The 18,055-nt window shown below is 49.3% G+C and overlaps 1 protein-coding gene across 1 annotated transcript in view; it reads left to right on the top strand.

Moving 5' to 3' along the window:
• LOC121005713 (E3 ubiquitin-protein ligase RNF213-like) overlaps positions 1 to 18,055 on the top strand; it is a 98,748-nt gene that overhangs the window by 31,176 nt on the left and 49,517 nt on the right. Inside the window, exon 7 of the mRNA XM_040438508.1 lies at positions 5,864 to 5,964. Within this exon, the coding sequence (XP_040294442.1) occupies positions 5,864 to 5,964 (101 nt within the window). The remainder of the gene's footprint in view (positions 1 to 5,863; positions 5,965 to 18,055) is intronic.

The following is an 18,055-nucleotide window of genomic DNA, read 5'->3' as shown; positions in this document are numbered from 1 at the left end:
ACATATTCATACACATTACACATACAAGCCTACAGTATACATACACATGTATACTCATTACACAAATAACCCATAAATATTGGGACATCGACACAATTCTAACATTTTTGGCTCTATACACCACCACAATGGATTTGAAATTAAACGAACAAGATGTGCTTTAACTGCAGACTGTCAGCTTTAATTTGAGGGTATTTACATGCAAATCAGGTGAACGGTGTAGGAATTACAACAGTTTGCATATGTGCCTCCCACTTGTTAGGGAACCAAAAGTGATGGGACAGAATAATAATCATAAATCAAACTTTCACTTTTTAATACTTGGTTGCAAATCCTTTGCAGTCAATTACAGCCTGAAGTCTGGAACGCATAGACATCACTTGACGCTGGGTATCATCCCTGGTGATGCTCTGCCAGGCCTCTACTGCAACTGTCTTCAGTTTCTGCTTGCTATTGGGGCATTTTCCCTTCAGTTTTGTCTTCAGCAAGTGAAATACATGCTCAATCGGATTCTGGTCAGGTGATTGACTTGGCCATTGCATAACATTCCACTTCTTTTCCTTAAAAAACTCTTTGGTTGCTTTTGCAGTATGCTTTGGGTCATTGTCCATCTGCACTGTGAAGCGCCGTCCAATGAGTTCTGAAGCATTTGGCTGAATATGAGCAGATAATATTGCCCGAAACACTTCAGAATTCATCCTGCTGCTTTTGTCAGCAGTCAAATCATCAATAAATACAAGAGAACCAGTTCCATTGGCAGCCATACATGCCCACGTCATGACACTACCACCTCCATGCTTCACTGATGAGGTGGTATGCTGAGGATCATGAGCAGTTCCTTTCCTTCTCCATACTCTTTTCTTCCCATCACTCTGGTACAAGTTAATCTTGGTCTTATCTGTTCATAGGATGTTGTTCCAGAACTGTGAAGGCTTTGTTAGATGTCGTTTGGCAAACTCTAATCTGGCCTTCCTGTTTTTGAGGCTCACCAACGGTTTACATCTTGTGGTGAACCCTCTGTATTCACTCTGGTGAAGTCTTCTCTTGATTATTGACTTTGACACACATACACCTACCTCCTGAAGAGTGTTCTTGATCTGGCCAACTGTTGTGAAGGGTGTTTTCTTCACCAGGGAAATAATTCTTCGGTCATCCACCACAGTTGTGTTCCGTGGTCTTCTGGGTCTTTTGGTGTTGCTGAGCTCACCAGTGCGTTCCTTCTTCCTTCTTTTTAAGAATGTTCCAAACAGTTGTTTTGGCCACGCCTAATGTTTTTGCTATCTCTCTGATGGGTTTGTTTCATTTTTTCAGCCTAATGATGACTTGCTTCACTGATAGTGACAGCTCTTTGGATCTCATCTTGAGAGTTGACTGCAACTGATTCCAAATGCAAATAGCACACTTGAAATGAACTCTGGACCTTTTATCTGCTCATTGTAATTGGGATAATGAGGGAATAAACACACACCTGGCCATGGGACAGCTGAGAAGCCAATTGTCCCATTACTTTTGGTTCCTTAACAAGTGGGAGGCACATATGCAATGTAATTCCTACACCGTTCACCTGATTTGGATGTAAATACCCTCAAATTAAAGCTGACAGTCTGCAGTTAAAGCACATCTTGTTCGTTTCATTTCAAATCCATTGTGGTGGTGTATAGAGCCAAAAATGTTAGAATTGTGTCGATGTCCCAATATTTATGGACCTGACTGTACATATAACAGTAAGAATCTCTGGCTGTTGTAACTTAAATGGGCAGAAGAGAGACATGGAAGCCAGCACCCCTCTCTGCATCTCTACCTCACTGCACCTTGGGAAAGTGCCACTCCGCCAACTAATTACGCCTCTGTCCAGGGCCTGAAAATGATGTTAACTCCTTAACTCCCAGCACTGGCGGGGTCTTTGAGGATGGCGCCTGCTCCTGAGCGCTGCGGGCGCCATAGCCGCAGGTGGCCGCCTGCTTCTTATAGCAGACACCTGTGGCTCATGACCGCAACCGGCAGTAATGCCGATTGCGTACATTTAACCCCTCAGATGCCTTGGTCAATCCTGACAGCAAAACGGAAAAAAGCATCCAAATGGCCGATTTTGGTCACTTCATTTTCTACAAAAAATGTAATAAAAAGTCATAAACACCCCAGAATGGTATTAATGAAAAGTTCAGATCGCCCTGCAAAAAATGAGCCCCCACACAGGTAATTACAAAAAATTACAGATTTTTTTTCCCACTTTTAATTTTTTTTATCGCTATCAAAACGCAAGAAAAACTATACATATAAGGTATCGTCGGATTCGTACTGACCTGTAGAATAAAAGTACGGTAACTGGTCAGTTTTATCGCACATCGAACGTCGTAAATAAAAACCTGTAAAACTGTGGTGGAATTGCTTTTTTTTTTTTTTGCAATTTCACACCTACTTTCCACTACATCATATGCAATATTAAATGGTGGCGTTGGAAAGTACAACTTGTCCCGCAAAAAACAAGCCCTCGTTTGGCTATGTGAACAGACAGATAAAAAAGTTATGGCTCTGAGAAAGCAGAGAGCGCAAAACGAAAAAGCAAAAAAATAAAAATAAAATGCCTGAAAGAGTTAGCATATGTGTAAATGCATATTACGTTTTCATAAACTTGCCATCTTTAGGATGGGGTTCGCTAAAGACTTTGGTTGCATAATAGCTGTGATAGCAGGAGTGATTTGCTCTGCATGAATGTACAGGGTGGGCCATTTATATGGATACACCTTAATAAAATGGGAATGGTTGGTGATATTAACTTCCTGTTTGTGGCACATTAGTATATGTGAGGGGGGAAGCTTTTCAAGATGGGTGGTGACCATGGCGGCTATTTTGAAGTCTGACATTTTGAATCCAACTTTTGTTTTTTCAATAGGAAGAGGGTCATGTGACACATCAAACTTATTGGGAATTTCACAAGAAAAACAATGGTGTGCTTGGTTTTAACATAACTTTATTCTTTCATGAGTTATTTACAAGTTTCTGACCACTTATAAAATGTGTTCAATGTGCTGCCCATTGCGTTGGATTGTCAATGCAACCCTCTTCTCCCACTCTTCACACACTGATAGCAACACCGCAGGAGAAATGCTAGCACAGGCTTCCAGTATCCGTAGTTTCAGGTGCTGCACATCTCGTATCTTCACAGCATAGACAATTGCCTTCAGATGACCCCAAAGATAAAAGTCTAAAGGGGTCAGATCGGGAGACCTTGGGGGCAATTCAACTGGTCCACGACGACCAATCCACTTTCCAGGAAACTGTTCATCTAGGAATCCTCGGACCTGACACCCATAATGTGGTGGTGCACCATCTTGCTGGAAAAACTCAGGGAACGTGCCAGCTTCAGTGCATAAAGAGGGAAACACATCATCGTGTAGCAATTTCTCATATCCAGTGGCCTTGAGGTTTCCATTGATGAAGAATGGCACCACTATCTTTGTACCCCATATACCACACCATACCATCAGTTTTTTTGTTCCAACAGTCTTGGAGGGATCTATCCAATGTGGGTTAGTGTCAGTCCAATAGCGGTGGTTTTGTTTGTTAACTTCACCATTCACATAAGTTTGCCTCATCACTGAACAAAATCTTCTGCGTAAACTGAGGGTCCTGTTCCAATTTTTGTTTTGCCCATTCTGCAAATTCAGTGCGCCGATCTGGGTCATCCTCGTTGAGATGCTGCAGTAGCTGGAGTTTGTAAGGGTGCCATTTGTGAGTAGCTAATATCCGCCGAAGGGATGTTCGACTAATGCCACTCTCCAGTGACATGCGGCGAGTGCTACGCTCTTGCTGAATGAAGCTAGGACAGCCACTGATGTTTCTTCATTAGAGACAGATTTCATGCGTCCACATTTTGGCAAATCCAACACTGAACTAGTTTCACGAAACTTAGCAAGCAGTTTACTAACTGTAGCATGGGAGATGGGTGGTCTCGTAGGGTGTCTTGCATTGAAATCTGCTACAATGACCCGGTTACTGCGTTCACCAGACATCAACACAATTTCTATCCACTCCTCACGTGTTAACCTCGGCGACATGTCAATATCTGTAAACAAAGAGAAACTTGTAAATAACTCATGAAAGAATAAAGTTACGTTAAAACCAAGCACACCATTGTTTTTCGTGTGAAATTCCCAATAAGTTTGATGTGTCACATGACCCTCTTCCTATTGAAAAAACAAAAGTTGGATTCAAAATGGCCGACTTCTAAATGGCCGACATGGTCACCACCCATCTTGAAAAGTTTCCCCCCTCACATGTACTAATGTGCCACAAACAGGAAATTAATATCACCAACCATTCCCATTTTATTAAGGTGTATCCATATAAATGGCCCACCCTGTAGACTCCACCAATTGTTTTCATGCTGTAAAAAAGTGTTCTTTTTCTCCTGCCCACTGAAATCAGCTTAATATGAAATGTGTAACTTAACAATATTTTAGTTTTTATTGGGGAAAATATGATATTTGATATGTGACATCTGCACATTATGAATATGCAGGGAACAGAGGATTATTGTCCAATGTACTAATATTTATAGTTTTTTTTTTTTTTTTTCTAAAAAAGTAATAATAGATGCACCTTTCCTTACAAACTGTCTGTCATTAGTGCTGTATTCCATTTATTAACCCCTTAAGGACAGAGCCTATTTTGGGCTTCATGTCATGGGTATTTTTCTTTTTTTGTGTGTTTTTCATCTCAACGTTTCAGAACCTGACATGGCTGCATGAGGGATGTGTTTGGCAGGACAGGTTGTATTTTTAACTGCCTCTGGGCCAGGGTAATTTCAGCTTTTAGAACCAGACACAGTTTAGCAGTTTTTTTCAGTTTGTGAGATCCGTTTCAGGGATCTCACAAACGGTTCAAAACGGATCAGTTCAGCCCCAATGCATTCTGAATGCGTTTTGGTGTCCGCATGGCGATGCGGAGCAAACTGATCCGTCCTGACTTACAATGTAAGTCAATGGGAGCGGATCCGTTTTCACTGACACAATATGGTGCAATTGAAAACGGATCCGTCCCATATTGACTTTCAATGTAAGTCAGGACAGATCCGTTTTGACTTTGTTCTGCATAATGCAAACAGATCCGTTCTGAACGGATCTAAGCGTTTGCATTATAGGTGCGGATCCGTCTGTGCAGATACCAGACGGATCCGTACCTAACGCAGTTGTGAATGTAGCCTTAGTTTGACAACTTACGTTTGTGTTTGTTGAGCTAGCAAATTTTTTTTTCATCTACTTTTTGGAAATAAATCTAATTTCCATATATTTTTTGATACACATCATTTATGCTTTATTTTAATATTTGAGAAAAAAATTGTAAAAAGATATGCTTTTTTTTTACATTTGTATGGCAATAATATTACCTTACAAAAGACTTTAGGGGAGATTTATCAAACTGGTGTAACGGTAAACCAATCAGAGGAGCTCTGAAAAATGAAAGGTGGAATCTGATTGGTTGCTATGGGCAACTAAGCCAGTTCTACTTTACACCAGTTTTAATAAATCTCCCCCTTTGTATTTGCGTTCTTCTTTATTGGTAAGTTCGATATACAGTATGTCTAAATGTGGGTCTTGTCTAGCAGTACAATCCAGCATTTTTCTTTGGTGTAGGTCCCCCACCGATCAACTACCGATGGCCTATCCTGAAAATAGGCCTTTCGTTAAATAAGGCTGGGCAACCCCCAAGTATTAGCCATCTTTCTCCATCTCTGGTGTATTTTTGTTTTATGTGTCATTGGATTCAAAGGGTTGTGATTATTTATACCTTTTGAGATAGGTTTAGAATGATTTTTGTGAGAAGTAGAATTTACAAAGTTCTGTTTTTCCAATTCCTGTAGCAGAAGTCAGTGGAAAAACCAGAGAACCAACAAAATGAAGATGGAATAAAGGTGTCAAGTTCTCCAACTAATGAAGTTCCAAATACATCTGCATCTGCAATGTAAGTTAAATGCTTTGTGGAATGATAGTATACTGCTTCTTAACTTAATGTTTAAAGAGAACCTTTCACCGATTATGACAATGTGAACTAAGTATACAGACATGGAGAGCGGCGCCCAGGGATCTCACTGCACTTACTATTATCCCCGGGCGCCGCTCCGTTCTCCCGCTATGCCCTCCGGTATCTTCGGTCACAAAGTTATAGTAGGCGGAGTCTGCCCTTGTTCTGCTGTAGCGCTGGCCAATCGCATTGCAGAGCTCACAGCCTGGGAGAAAATAACCTCCCAGGCTGTGAGCTCTGCGCTGCGATTGGCCAGCGCTACAGCAGAACAAGGGCTGACTCCGCCTACCATAACTTAGTGACTGAAATCTCCGCCTACTATAACTTAGTGACCGAAGATACCGGAGGGCATAGCAGGAGAACAGAGCGGCGCCCAGGGATAATAGTAAGTGCAGTGAGATCCCCGGGCACCGCTCTCCATGTCTGTATACTTAGTTCACATTGTCATAATCGGTGAAAGGTCCTCTTTAAGAATTTTCTTCTCATATATTACATTTATTTAAGTGATGTGCCCATTGTGTATGAATGAGCAAAAAAGTTGAACGTATTCACATTTGTAGTCGACAAAGCAAAATGCTGAACAGCAAATGTTTTTTCTTTTTCTCTTTCCCCCTTCTGTATAAGTGTTAGGCCTCATGCACACGACCGTTGTGTGTGGCCGTTGTGCCGTTTTCCGTTTTTTTTCGCGGACCCATTGACTTTCAATAGGTCCGTGGAAAAATCGGAAAATGCACCGTTTTGCAGCCGCATCCGTGATCCGTGTTTCCTGGCCGTGAAAAAAATAGGACTATGTCCTATTTTTTTCACAGCCAACGGTTCACGAACCCATTCAAGTCAATGGGTCCGTGAAAGAACACGGATGCACACAAGATTGGCATCCGTGGCCGTAGGTTACTTTCATACAGACGGATCCGTCTGCATAAAAGCATAACGGTGGTATTGGTTATCAGCTGTCCGACCCCTAACCATACCCCACTCTTTTTCTTACTCCAAACCCCGTATCCAACCCTCACCCATACCTCATCTCTAACATGCCCCAAAATGACACACAGACACCAGGCTTGGATAAATCGGCCACAGCAGCCGTCTTTTATTAACATATAAACATAACATATAATAAATAACAATTCTCCCCCCTTCCCCCCGAGGGGAAGTCCTTGAAGCCCCCAAACAACCGCAAATACCCCAGTGGGTGAGCCATCTTGCTTCCAGCCGTTGCCCTCCAGCTCAGAAGCACCACTGAATGGCCCCTTTTAAATCCGTCACCACTGGGAGTCCAGCCCCAACCATGGAGCCCTCCCAGCATCCTCCTCTGTGAATATGACCAACTTCAAGGACCTCCCCCCGCCACCAACGCACAGACTTGACTGCCTTAAGTCTGCGCGTTCCTCCACAAACGCAAGGCTACTTCAATCCCCTCCTGGATTGCAAGGCTCCACATGTCCAAGCCAACCGCATTCAAATGCACCCCGTCCGCCCGCCAAAACCCCCCTACACCCTTCTCAAGCTCCATATGCCTCACGGCCACCGCCCCATTCCTGGCCATGAACCGACCCATTGCCCGGTTCACCTTAACCCGTGCCCTGTTCACACCTACCACCGAACGAGCATCCCTCCACACCATCCTAGGAACAATATCGGACCAGACCGTCACCATCCGCGGGAACAAGGCCCACAACCGCAGCAAGTCGAATTTGATCCCTTGCAGCAACTCGCGGAACGGCCGCGCCACCAGGTCATTACCTCCCACATGCAGAACCAAAACTTCAGGTGCCCTACCTGCCTTACGAACCTGTGAATCTTCGGCAACACCCCGGCCCAAACCATACCTCTCCGCCCTAGTCATCTCACCACCGCCACGGACCTCGAGAACCCCAGGTGCTGACCATCCGGCCGAACCGCTGCCCGGACGGCCCCCCAAAAGACATAAGAATGCCCGAGGATCCAAACCAGGGTCGGCACTGCATCTGCAACGAGAAACAAACCCAAGAACAAACAATAATGACATTGCATAAACACCATCCACCTATCCTACCCCATCACCCGCCAGCCGCTCCCCTATAGACTGTGCAATCGAATGTACGATCTAAACCGCACAGACTCCCATCGCCCAATCCTTTTTATAATCTCGTCGCCCAACCCCCACCTTGCCGCCTCCGTTGCCGCCCCAATTCTAAAAGAATGACTCGAGTACCCCTCAGGCCCCAAGCCCAACCGAACCAGACATTTTGAAAAAACCGCCGCAAACTGAAAACGCGACAAAAAGAATCATCCTCATGCACTAACAACGGCAACATCCCACTCCTCCTGCCGCCCCAGTAATCCCGTAAACTCCCCACCGGGCACATGGCGCAATCCGGGACCCCAAACAATACTACTCTCCGCCCCCGACCTTCCGCATCCGTCTTGGACCAGCGAATAACGAACTCCAGCCTGTCTTGGAATAGCTCCACATCCGCCCTCTGCAACCCCCCAGCCTTACGCACTGACGGTCTCACCAACTCCCCCACCCGTAACGCCCCAAAAAACGCCAAGGAAAACGCCAACCGGAACAACCGAACCTCTGAGGCGGAACAACACACTACCCCCAGCTGCTCCCCCAGTTTCAACAACAACCCGAAGGACACAGGTCTCCTGTTATCTCCCCCCGCACACGCCCTTCACCACCCCTTCAACGCCCGCATTACCAAAAATGACTTAGTCACATCCGGCCGCTGCTTACACTTAAAACCGAACGCCAATCCGGCCATGCAGCTATTCATCTTTGCCACGGACCAGCCCTCTTCTCTACAGTGACCCACAAACAACAACATTGGGACCTCCAACTCCCCCTCCCCAACACCCAACTTACTGCACCAATCCTCCCAATACTGCCACGATTTCAGATACAACTCCCACGTCCTAGGTGCCAGCGATGCCTGAATAAGACTTGCTACCGTTCTTCCAGTACCTCCCATATACAACTCGGGCATTCCCTCCCAAACTCCTCCGCGTCTGGAGCCAACTGCCGAAAACGGTCCCACTGTGAACGAGAGAGCGTCAGCTATGCCATTGTCCACTCCCGGCACATGAACCGCCACCACCCACGCACCCCGGCAATAAAGCCCATGCTACCCGCTGCATCCGAAAACAACTCGAAATCCATAAATAACGAGCGACCGTTATAACGCTCCAAAAAGGAACTCCACACCCTCAAGTCCGCTCTCAACTCCTTTCCTAAACGCACATAATGATGTGGTGAAACCACCCCCCCGTCGCCATAGCCAACCTCCTACAGAACACCCTCCCCATAGGCATGATCCGGCAAGCAAAATTGAGTTTTCCGAGCAGCGACTGAAGCTCCCGCAACTGCAGCTTTTTTAAGCGAGACGCCCTCGCCACCTCCCCCTTTAAATCCTCCAACTTATCTAAGGGCAACCTACATTCCATCCTATCCGTGTCAATCACTATCCCTAAAAAACTCAACTCCGTAACCGGCCCTACCGTCTTGTCCGTAGCCAACGGGACCCCAAACAACGACTCCAAGGTATGCAACAACAAGGCGCACACCCTAGAACCCGACGGACCAATACATAGGAAATCGTCCAGGTAATGAATGATGGACTCACACCCAGACGAGTCCGCCACCTCCCATTCTAAAAATGAGCTAAATGCCTCAAAATACGCGCAGGACAGGGAACAGCCCATAGGCAGGCACCTATCCACAAAAAACTCCCCCCCCCCCCCCCCCCCCAATAACATTCCAACAAGTGTAAACAGTCTGGGTGCACTGGCAGCAACCTAAACGCAGCCTCGATGTCAGTCTTTGCTAATAGCGCCCCCCTCCCAAACCTCTTAACCCACTGACTGCCGCATCAAATGAGGTATAAACCACCGAACACAAGGCAGGGTCTATACCGTCATTGACCGACGAGCCTTTTGGAAAAGACAGATGATGAATAAGCCGAAACTTATTCATCTCCTTCTTCGGAACCACCCCCAACGGTGACACCAGTAAATTCGCCAATGGTGGAGCCGAAAAGGGGCCCGCCATCCTGTCTAGACTGACCTCCTTGCTAAGTTTCTCAGCCACCACCTCCGGGTGCTCCAACGCTGACCTCAAATTTTTCCTAACCAAAACCGCTTCACACTGAACAAACGGGATCCGAAAACCAACTGAAAAACCTTCCCGCAACAAAGCCGCCGCCTCCCTATCCGGATACCTGTCTAGAAACGGGCCCACCGTGTGCACCTCCGCACACCGAGCACTTGTGTTTAAATTTACACTTTGCTCCGAATTTACATGTTCCGTCATTAAATGCGAAACACAGCCCCTTTGCTGAAGCTGACGCAACATTAGGCTGCCCACTACCTCCTGCCTCCCCCGAAAGGACTGACCCTGTCTCACCGGCGCGGTAACCTTCAACCACAAAGCTATATCTTTGTGATCCCACTTAATCTCGGGCCGCACCGCCTTCCGCTGCCGGAACTGTTCATCGTACCTCAGCCACGCTATCCCCCCATACACCCTGTACGCCTCCCCAACTGCATCCAAATAACAAAACAACGCCGAACAGCACTCTGGCGCCTTCTCCCCAATTACGCTTGCTAATATCGCGAACGCCATCAGCCAGTTTGCAAACGTCCGCGGTATCAGGCGGTACCTACGCTTCTCTTCCTCCTCCTTCTTACCCTTATCCCGTCTCGCCCTATCCAAGTTAAATTTGTCTAGAGGAAGCAAAGAAAAAATCTCTACATACTCCCCCCTCCAAATCTTCTCCCTTACCTCCTGCTTCAAATGTGCCCCCAATGGGCCCTCAAAGCACACATAAACCTCTCCCCTTGCCCTATCGTCCATCCGAACAGTCTCCTCCTCTACCGCGCCCCCGCCTGCGTCTGCACCGACGACATCGCAGCCCCCCCACTCACACCAGCCCCCCCAACCGCACTCGCTTCCCCAGAGGGCCCGGCCACCCCCCACGCTGGTAACGGAGACGCCCCCCCCATACCCCATTCTGCAAGCAAACCTGCCAGCCCCCCCAACAATTGCCCTAAACCCCTGCTAACATCTACTAGGGACCCCCCAACACCCCCAACAAACTGCGCTAGCGTTCCCCAAGAGGCCTCACCTGGCTGCCTGGGTGCTGTGTCCCCACCAGCCGTAGATCCGGACTCCAGCTGATCCCTCCTCTGCGTTGCCGCCTCATCTTCTAGTCCCCTAGCCAGGCCCAGGCTAGAGACATTAGGCCCTCCATCTTCTTGGGCTGCGAGGGAGTGGGCGGGGCTTCCTCTTCCTTGTGCAGTCCTCACTGAAGACAGGGGCCTGCTACCGGACACCGAAACGACTGCAGCAGCCCCGTTCCTCCCGCCAACCTGTCCACGCCGAGGGGACTCAGCCTCCGATCCTGGGCTCGAGACCCCCGCTCCTGGTCCTTCTCCCACGCCGTCCGTCACAGCAGAACGAGGTGACCGGGCCCGGCCACCTCGCAGGCTCCGCCTACTAGTCGGATTCCTCCCACGCCGGGGAGTACTGGAGGAAGCGTTCCCCGCCGACCCCCGGCGTGGAGGGTCCCTTGAGGGGCTCCGTTTGCGGCGCTGAGCCTTGGAAGGGGGCTGGGCAGACTGAGAAGCCTGCGGGCTATAGCGCGCCGGCGGCCTGGCCCGCCGCGGCCGTATTAACACTGGCTGAGGCCCAGCCGGAGCCTCAGCCGCCCCCTGGAGCATCTGCTGTACCTGCGCCTGGATCCAGTCGGCGCCGCAGACCTCCGCTGCTGCCCTCAAACGAGCGATGATCTCCTCCAGCTGCTCCATTTTGGTTACCAGCTCACAGCACAAGGTACCAGCTCTTTTCAGGATCCTGACAAAATGGCCCCCGGTCTCCCCTCAGCTTCCCTATTTAACCCCTTAACCACACCCCTACACTTAAACCACCCAATCCCCCACTTCCACAGATTCCTCCTTTCATCCCCTCTAAACTCCACCTAACCTACTCACTGGGGTCTCCCTAAACCAAACCCCCGTCATGATGCCCTCCCCTAAGGCTGCGCCCCCAGTCCGGCCATGACTTTTTCAGAGCTGAGTTTTCACTTTGTGAAAACTCAAATCCGACAGTATATTCTAACACAGAGGCGTTCCCATGGTGATGGGGACGCTTCAGGTTAGAATATACTAAAAGAACTGTGTACATGACTGCCCCCTGCTGCCTGGCAGGTGCTGCCAGGCAGCAGGGGGCAGCCCCCCCCCTGTAGTTAACACATTGGTGGCCAGTGGGCCCCCCTCCCTCCCCTGTAGTTAACTCTTTGTTGTCCAGTGCGGCCGGCCCCCCCTCCCTCCCCTGTAGTTAACTCTTTGTTGTCCAGTGCGGCCGGCCCCCCCTCCCTCCCCTGTAGTTAACTCGTTGGTGGCCAGTGCGGCCGGCCCCCCTCCCTCCCCTGTAGTTAACTCGTTGGTGGCCAGTGGGCCCTCTCCCTCCTAAGTAAAATCTCCCCCCCTATCATTGGTGGCAGCGGAGAGTACCGATTGGAGTCCCAGTTTAATCGCTGGGGCTCCGATCGGTAACCATGGCAACCAGGACGCTACTGCAGTCCCGGTTGCCATGGTTACTTAGCAATTTGTAGAAGCATTATACTTACCTGTGAGCTGCGATGTCTCCGTGTCCGGCCGGGAGCTCCTCCTACTGGTAAGTGACAGATCATTAAGCAATGCGCCGCACAGACCTGTCACTTACCAGTAGGAGGAGCTCCGGGCCGGACACGGAGACATCGCAGCTCGCAGGTAAGTATAATGCTTCTACAAATTGCTAAGCAACCATGGCAACCGGGACTGCAGTAGCGTCCTGGTTGCCATGGTTACCGATCAGAGCCCCAGCGATTAAACTGGGACTCCGATCGGTATTCTCCGCTGCCACCAATGATAGGGGGGGAGATTTTAATTAGATGGGGGGAGGGCCCACTGGCCACCAACGAGTTAACTACAGGGGAGGGAGGGGGGGCCCACTGGCCACCAACGAGTTAACTACAGGGGAGGGAGGGGGGCCGGCCGCACTGGACAACAAAGAGTTAACTACAGGGGAGGGAGGGGGGGCCCACTGGCCACCAACGAGTTAACTACAGGGGAGGGAGGGGGCCGGCCGCACTGGACAACAAAGAGTTAACTACAGGGGGGAGGGGGGGGGCGGCCGCACTGGCCACCAATGAGTTAAAAACGGGGGGGGGGCAGCAGGGGGGCAGTCATGTACACAGTTATTTTAGTATATTCTAACCTGAAGCGTCCCCATCACCATGGGAACGCCTCTGTGTTAGAATATACTGTCGGATTTGAGTTTCACGATCTAACTCATATCCGACAGTATATTCTAACATAGAGGTGTTCCCATGGTGATGGGGACGCTTCAAGTTAAAATATACCATCGGATTGGAGAAAACTCAGATCCTATGGTATATTAACTCCTGACTTTACATTGAAAGTCAATGGGGGACGGATCCGTTTGAAATTGCACCATATTGTGTCAACGTCAAACGGATCCGTCCCCATTGACTTGCATTGTAATTCAGAACGGATCCGTTTGGCTCCGCACGGCCAGGCAGACACCAAAACGACTTTTTTTTCATGTCCGTGGATCCTCCAAAAATCAAGGAAGACCCACGGACGAAAAAACGGTCACGGATCACGGACCTACGGACCATGTTTTTGCGGACCGTAAAAAAAAAACGGTCGTGTGCATGAGGTCTAATTCAGTGCTTCGATCCCATGGCATTCCAGTGATTTGTGACCTCTCCTGACATGTCTGTTTTAGTAAATAGTTGTTTGCACAAAATAATCATGGTAATCAAGTAATGGTTTTCCAAGGGTTTCCTCAGACACTCCCAACGACATACTGAAAGGCAACTTAGATTATGAGCTCTACTGGGGACAGACTGATGATAATGTCTGCGATGCGCTGCGGAATATAGTAGCGTTATGTAAGTGTATAAAATAAATAGCTCACCCACCGTTCCACATCCAGCCTCCAAAGTGCACAGAAAGCGGGAGAACCCCCAGATGAAAGCATTCAAGGAAAATCTTTAATAATGCTATCTGGTGGCACTAAGGAGCATCTGGTGGCACTGGGGGGGGAAGCTGATGGCACTGGGGGGAGCCTGATGGCACTGGCGGGGCAGCTGGTGGCACTGGGAGGCAGCTGATGGCACTGAGGGGGCAGATGATGGCACTAGGAGGGAACCTGATGGCATGGGGGTGGGTCAGCTGATGGCATCAGGAGGAGGGGGCTGATAAGTTTTTATAAAGAAAAACGTTCCTTTAATTCTTTTTTTGTTATTAGAGTACTCGATTAATCGTTGGATTAATTGATAGAATACTCGATTACAAAAATAGTCGATAGCTGCAGCCCTAGAATCAATATAGAATCAGTTAGAAAACACATTATCTGATGCTGTTAACAGTAATTCTAGTATCCCTCATCTGCATCTAAACATTTTTCCCAATACCATAAAACCTAAGTAAATTTATGGTCAGGGCTAGGACAACGTCGGCGTACGCAGAGAAACCTGCCCTGAACATAGTGGCTGAATTGTGCCGGAAGCCACGGGCGCGGGTACACCAGTGAGGAAAAGGGGGCATACCTGATGGAAGCCTGAGAAAAAGGGCGGGAGGGAGGGGCGTGAGGCTCGGGCGCCTGGCTGAACGGAGGGAAGGTGACTAAATAGCCAGACGCCCCTCCCACAAATGCAGGCTGGTAACAGCCTTACAATTTATGGTCAGGGCTAAGACAACGTCGGCGTACGCAGAGAAACCTGCCCTGAACATAGTGGCTGAATTGTGCCGGAAGCCACGGGCGCGGGTACACCAGTGAGGAAAAGGGGGCAAAAAACAACAGGTAGGTGCAACACTTTTATTTACAAATTACAAAGCCAGAGAACGAAAGGCATGAGATATCTCGGTTTGAGGATTGGGTATATACCTGGTAAAGCAGGAGGATCGCCACCGCCCCATGGACCGGATGACGTGAGCCGGCACCTGATGTCGGGAAGCAGCGGAGGCTGCCCCTATACGAAATGAGTGCCCTGAAATTACCTTGGGGTCATAGCCTAAACCCTGGGCGAGGGCACGGATATAAGCGATGAATTGCGAGGTGCTGAGAGGCTTGCCTGCATGCGGCAAGAGTGGACTGTCGGGCAATGAACCTTGGATGAGTGCTGTCAGTTGATGCAGCACTTGAACTGGGCACCAATTGTTCAAGGTCGGGTAGAACTTGATTTCAGAGGGAGGACCCGTCTGATTGGTTTTGGTGGAGGGTAGAAGCAGAGTGTAATGGCCCTGGCCCCATGACAGATGTTGCTTCAGAGGATGGTTTTTTCGATTTGGACCAGCCAGAACCTCTCCGGGCCGGAGGAACCCATAAAAAGAGAGATACATAGCCGCTTTCAGAATCAGGCTAGTGGAGGGCCCAAAAGGATTACCATCCAATGACGAGGAGAGATCCCTGAACAACTGGCCGGATACTGGCTGCCTATGGCTCACGGATCCCTTCCCTTCCTTTTGAATGCCCCGAAGAGTGGCTTTAATAGCTTGGATGGAAAAATAGGACCTGTGACGAGGATTGGCCAGCATAGCGTGATGTTGAAGTCCGGCCAAATAAAGTCTGATGGTACCATACGACAGAGAGAGATGCGAGTGACAATAGGCCAGGAAGGCCATGATGTAGGAGATCTCGGAGTGTTGACCCCTCGGATGATTCCTAGAGAATTTATCAAACGCCCTTAGGCCAGCCTGATAATTCCTCGCCGTATTACGTGACAATGATTTGGCGACCAGGCCCTTGGCCTCCTCTAAGAGCGAATCTAAACCAGAATGAGGGTGCTGAATTGGGGCACCGGGGTGCCTGACCGATCCGCGTCGGGTATTTCCTGAAAGAAAATTGGAAAGTTAGCACGGGAAAGCGCGTCCGCAGCCCTATTCTGCTCGCCTGAGATGTGTACGCAGCGCATGTGAAAATTATGGTGGAGGGATAACCACACTAACTTGCGTAATAACGCCATGATCCTGAGGGACTGGGCTTTGCCCTTGTTGACGATGTCCACCAAGGTCTGGCTATCCGTAACGAACGTCACGGAAGAGTTAGACCAGAGGTGACCCCAGGCCTGAGCAGCCGCCACTATGGGATATAGTTCCAAAAGGGGGGAAGATTTTAGAGCTGCAGAGTCCGAGGCTAATTCTGGCGGCCATCCGGCAGCCAGCCAATGAGATCTGAAAATGGCAGCGAACCCGGAGGAACCGGCGGCGTCGGAGAAAACCATGGGGGAAGAGGAATCCCACTGCGGAACGAACAAGGAAATGCCGTTCCAGTTAGCGAGAAAACTGCTCCACATGTCGAGATCTGCAATGGCCTGGCTGTCCAAATGGACGACAGAATCTTGTTCCGGGGCCGAGGGCAGGAGACATAGCAACCTGGAAAGGAAGGCCCTGCCTTGAGGCATAATTCTGGTGGCGAAATTAAGCATCCCCAGCAAGGATTGGAGCTCCGCCCTGGTCAGCGAGTGAGACTGGACTGCCCGGGAGATGGCTGAGCGGATCCTGAGCAACTTCTCGCTGGGGAGGCTAGCTTCCATTCTAACGGTATCTAGAATAATGCCCAGGAAGGTGACTGTAGTGGCCGGACCCTCAGTCTTGGCCGTGGCCACGGGGACCTGGAGTCGGGAAAAAATATCCAGAAGTGAATGGGGAATGGAAGGGACCTGACTGGGCCTTTCAATGAGGAGAAAATCGTCCAAGTAATGAACGACCATGGATAGGCCACCGTGATGGTTGAGAATCCAGTGCAGAGCTTTAGCAAGCTGTTCAAAAAGCCAAGGGCTGCTCTTGGAGCCAAAAGTAAGCCGGTTGGCAAAATAAAATTTATCTGCCCACTGGATGCCGTAGTACTTCCAAAGCTGCGGGTGTATTGGAAGCAGCTTAAAAGCGTCGGCAATATCTACCTTGGCCAACCAAGCCCCGACACCTGCTTGAAGAATGTACTGGATGGCCTCGTCAATTGAGGAATATTGCATGGAATATTCCTCAGACGGAATGAGTGAATTAAGACTGGGGATGGAGGACATATGAGGCGCGGAGAGATCATAAATGAGACGTTTTTTATTTGAAGATGACTTCGTGACCAGGCCGATAGGGTTGATGCGCCACGACTGGAATGGGATCTGAAGGAAAGGACCAATGACGAACCCTTTGTCGACCTCTGCCTGAATAAGAGTGGTCACCGTCTCAGGGTCACTGGAGGCGGATAGCAGATTGGGGCCCAACCAGCAGCCCTGGGGGGGCGTGATAATGCCGGTATGAAACCCCTCTCTGCACCCATCCAATAAGAAGGCGACAAAGGAACGATCTGGGTGGTCCTGCAGGAGTGCAGCCAGTAACTTTAAGTTGAGGTCGGCTAGTCAGGAGTCCCTGGCTGACTTCCTGGGACATGAAGGACGAGGGTGGGCCCGAAAACAAAGGGAGCAGATGTGCAGTGCTCGGCACGCATTGAAAGCACAGCCCTTGGCATTAAAATTATTGCACACCTGGCTACTGCCAAGGTACACAATGGGCCTACCCAGTTTATCTAATGATGAGGAAGACCTGGAGGACCCGGACGGACCTGGAGTGGGCGCTGACTGAGGATCTTGCATCGGATTAGGGCACCATTCCGTGGAATAAAAGATGGACTGGCAGATGGCACACAGGGGAGCCTTCAGACCTGCGAAGTGCCGGCAGAATAACTCCATGTCCAAGTCTGCCCAGTTGGACATGAACTGAAATTGATTCAGGGCTGCGGCGGCTTTGGCAGAAAACGAACGATGATAATCGTAAAATGCCGAGCCGCCGTACTTGTGCCCCAAATCCGTAATCCGGTACAAGTAAGTATCTAATTCTTCCCTGCGATTGGGATGGGCGGAGCATATTACATCCCTGTAGAGACTGAAGGCCAGGACGAACTCGGAAACCGACAGCTTCCTATTTAACCGAGCATCCTTGGCCTTCAACACCACGGAAACCTCTCCGCAATTAATCACCCGGT

This window comes from Bufo bufo, chromosome 1 (genome assembly GCF_905171765.1).
Source record: "Bufo bufo chromosome 1, aBufBuf1.1, whole genome shotgun sequence".
NCBI classification, from domain to species: domain Eukaryota; kingdom Metazoa; phylum Chordata; class Amphibia; order Anura; family Bufonidae; genus Bufo; species Bufo bufo.
Note: the sequence above shows the minus strand (reverse complement) of the source record. Positions and strands in the feature narration are given on the sequence as shown.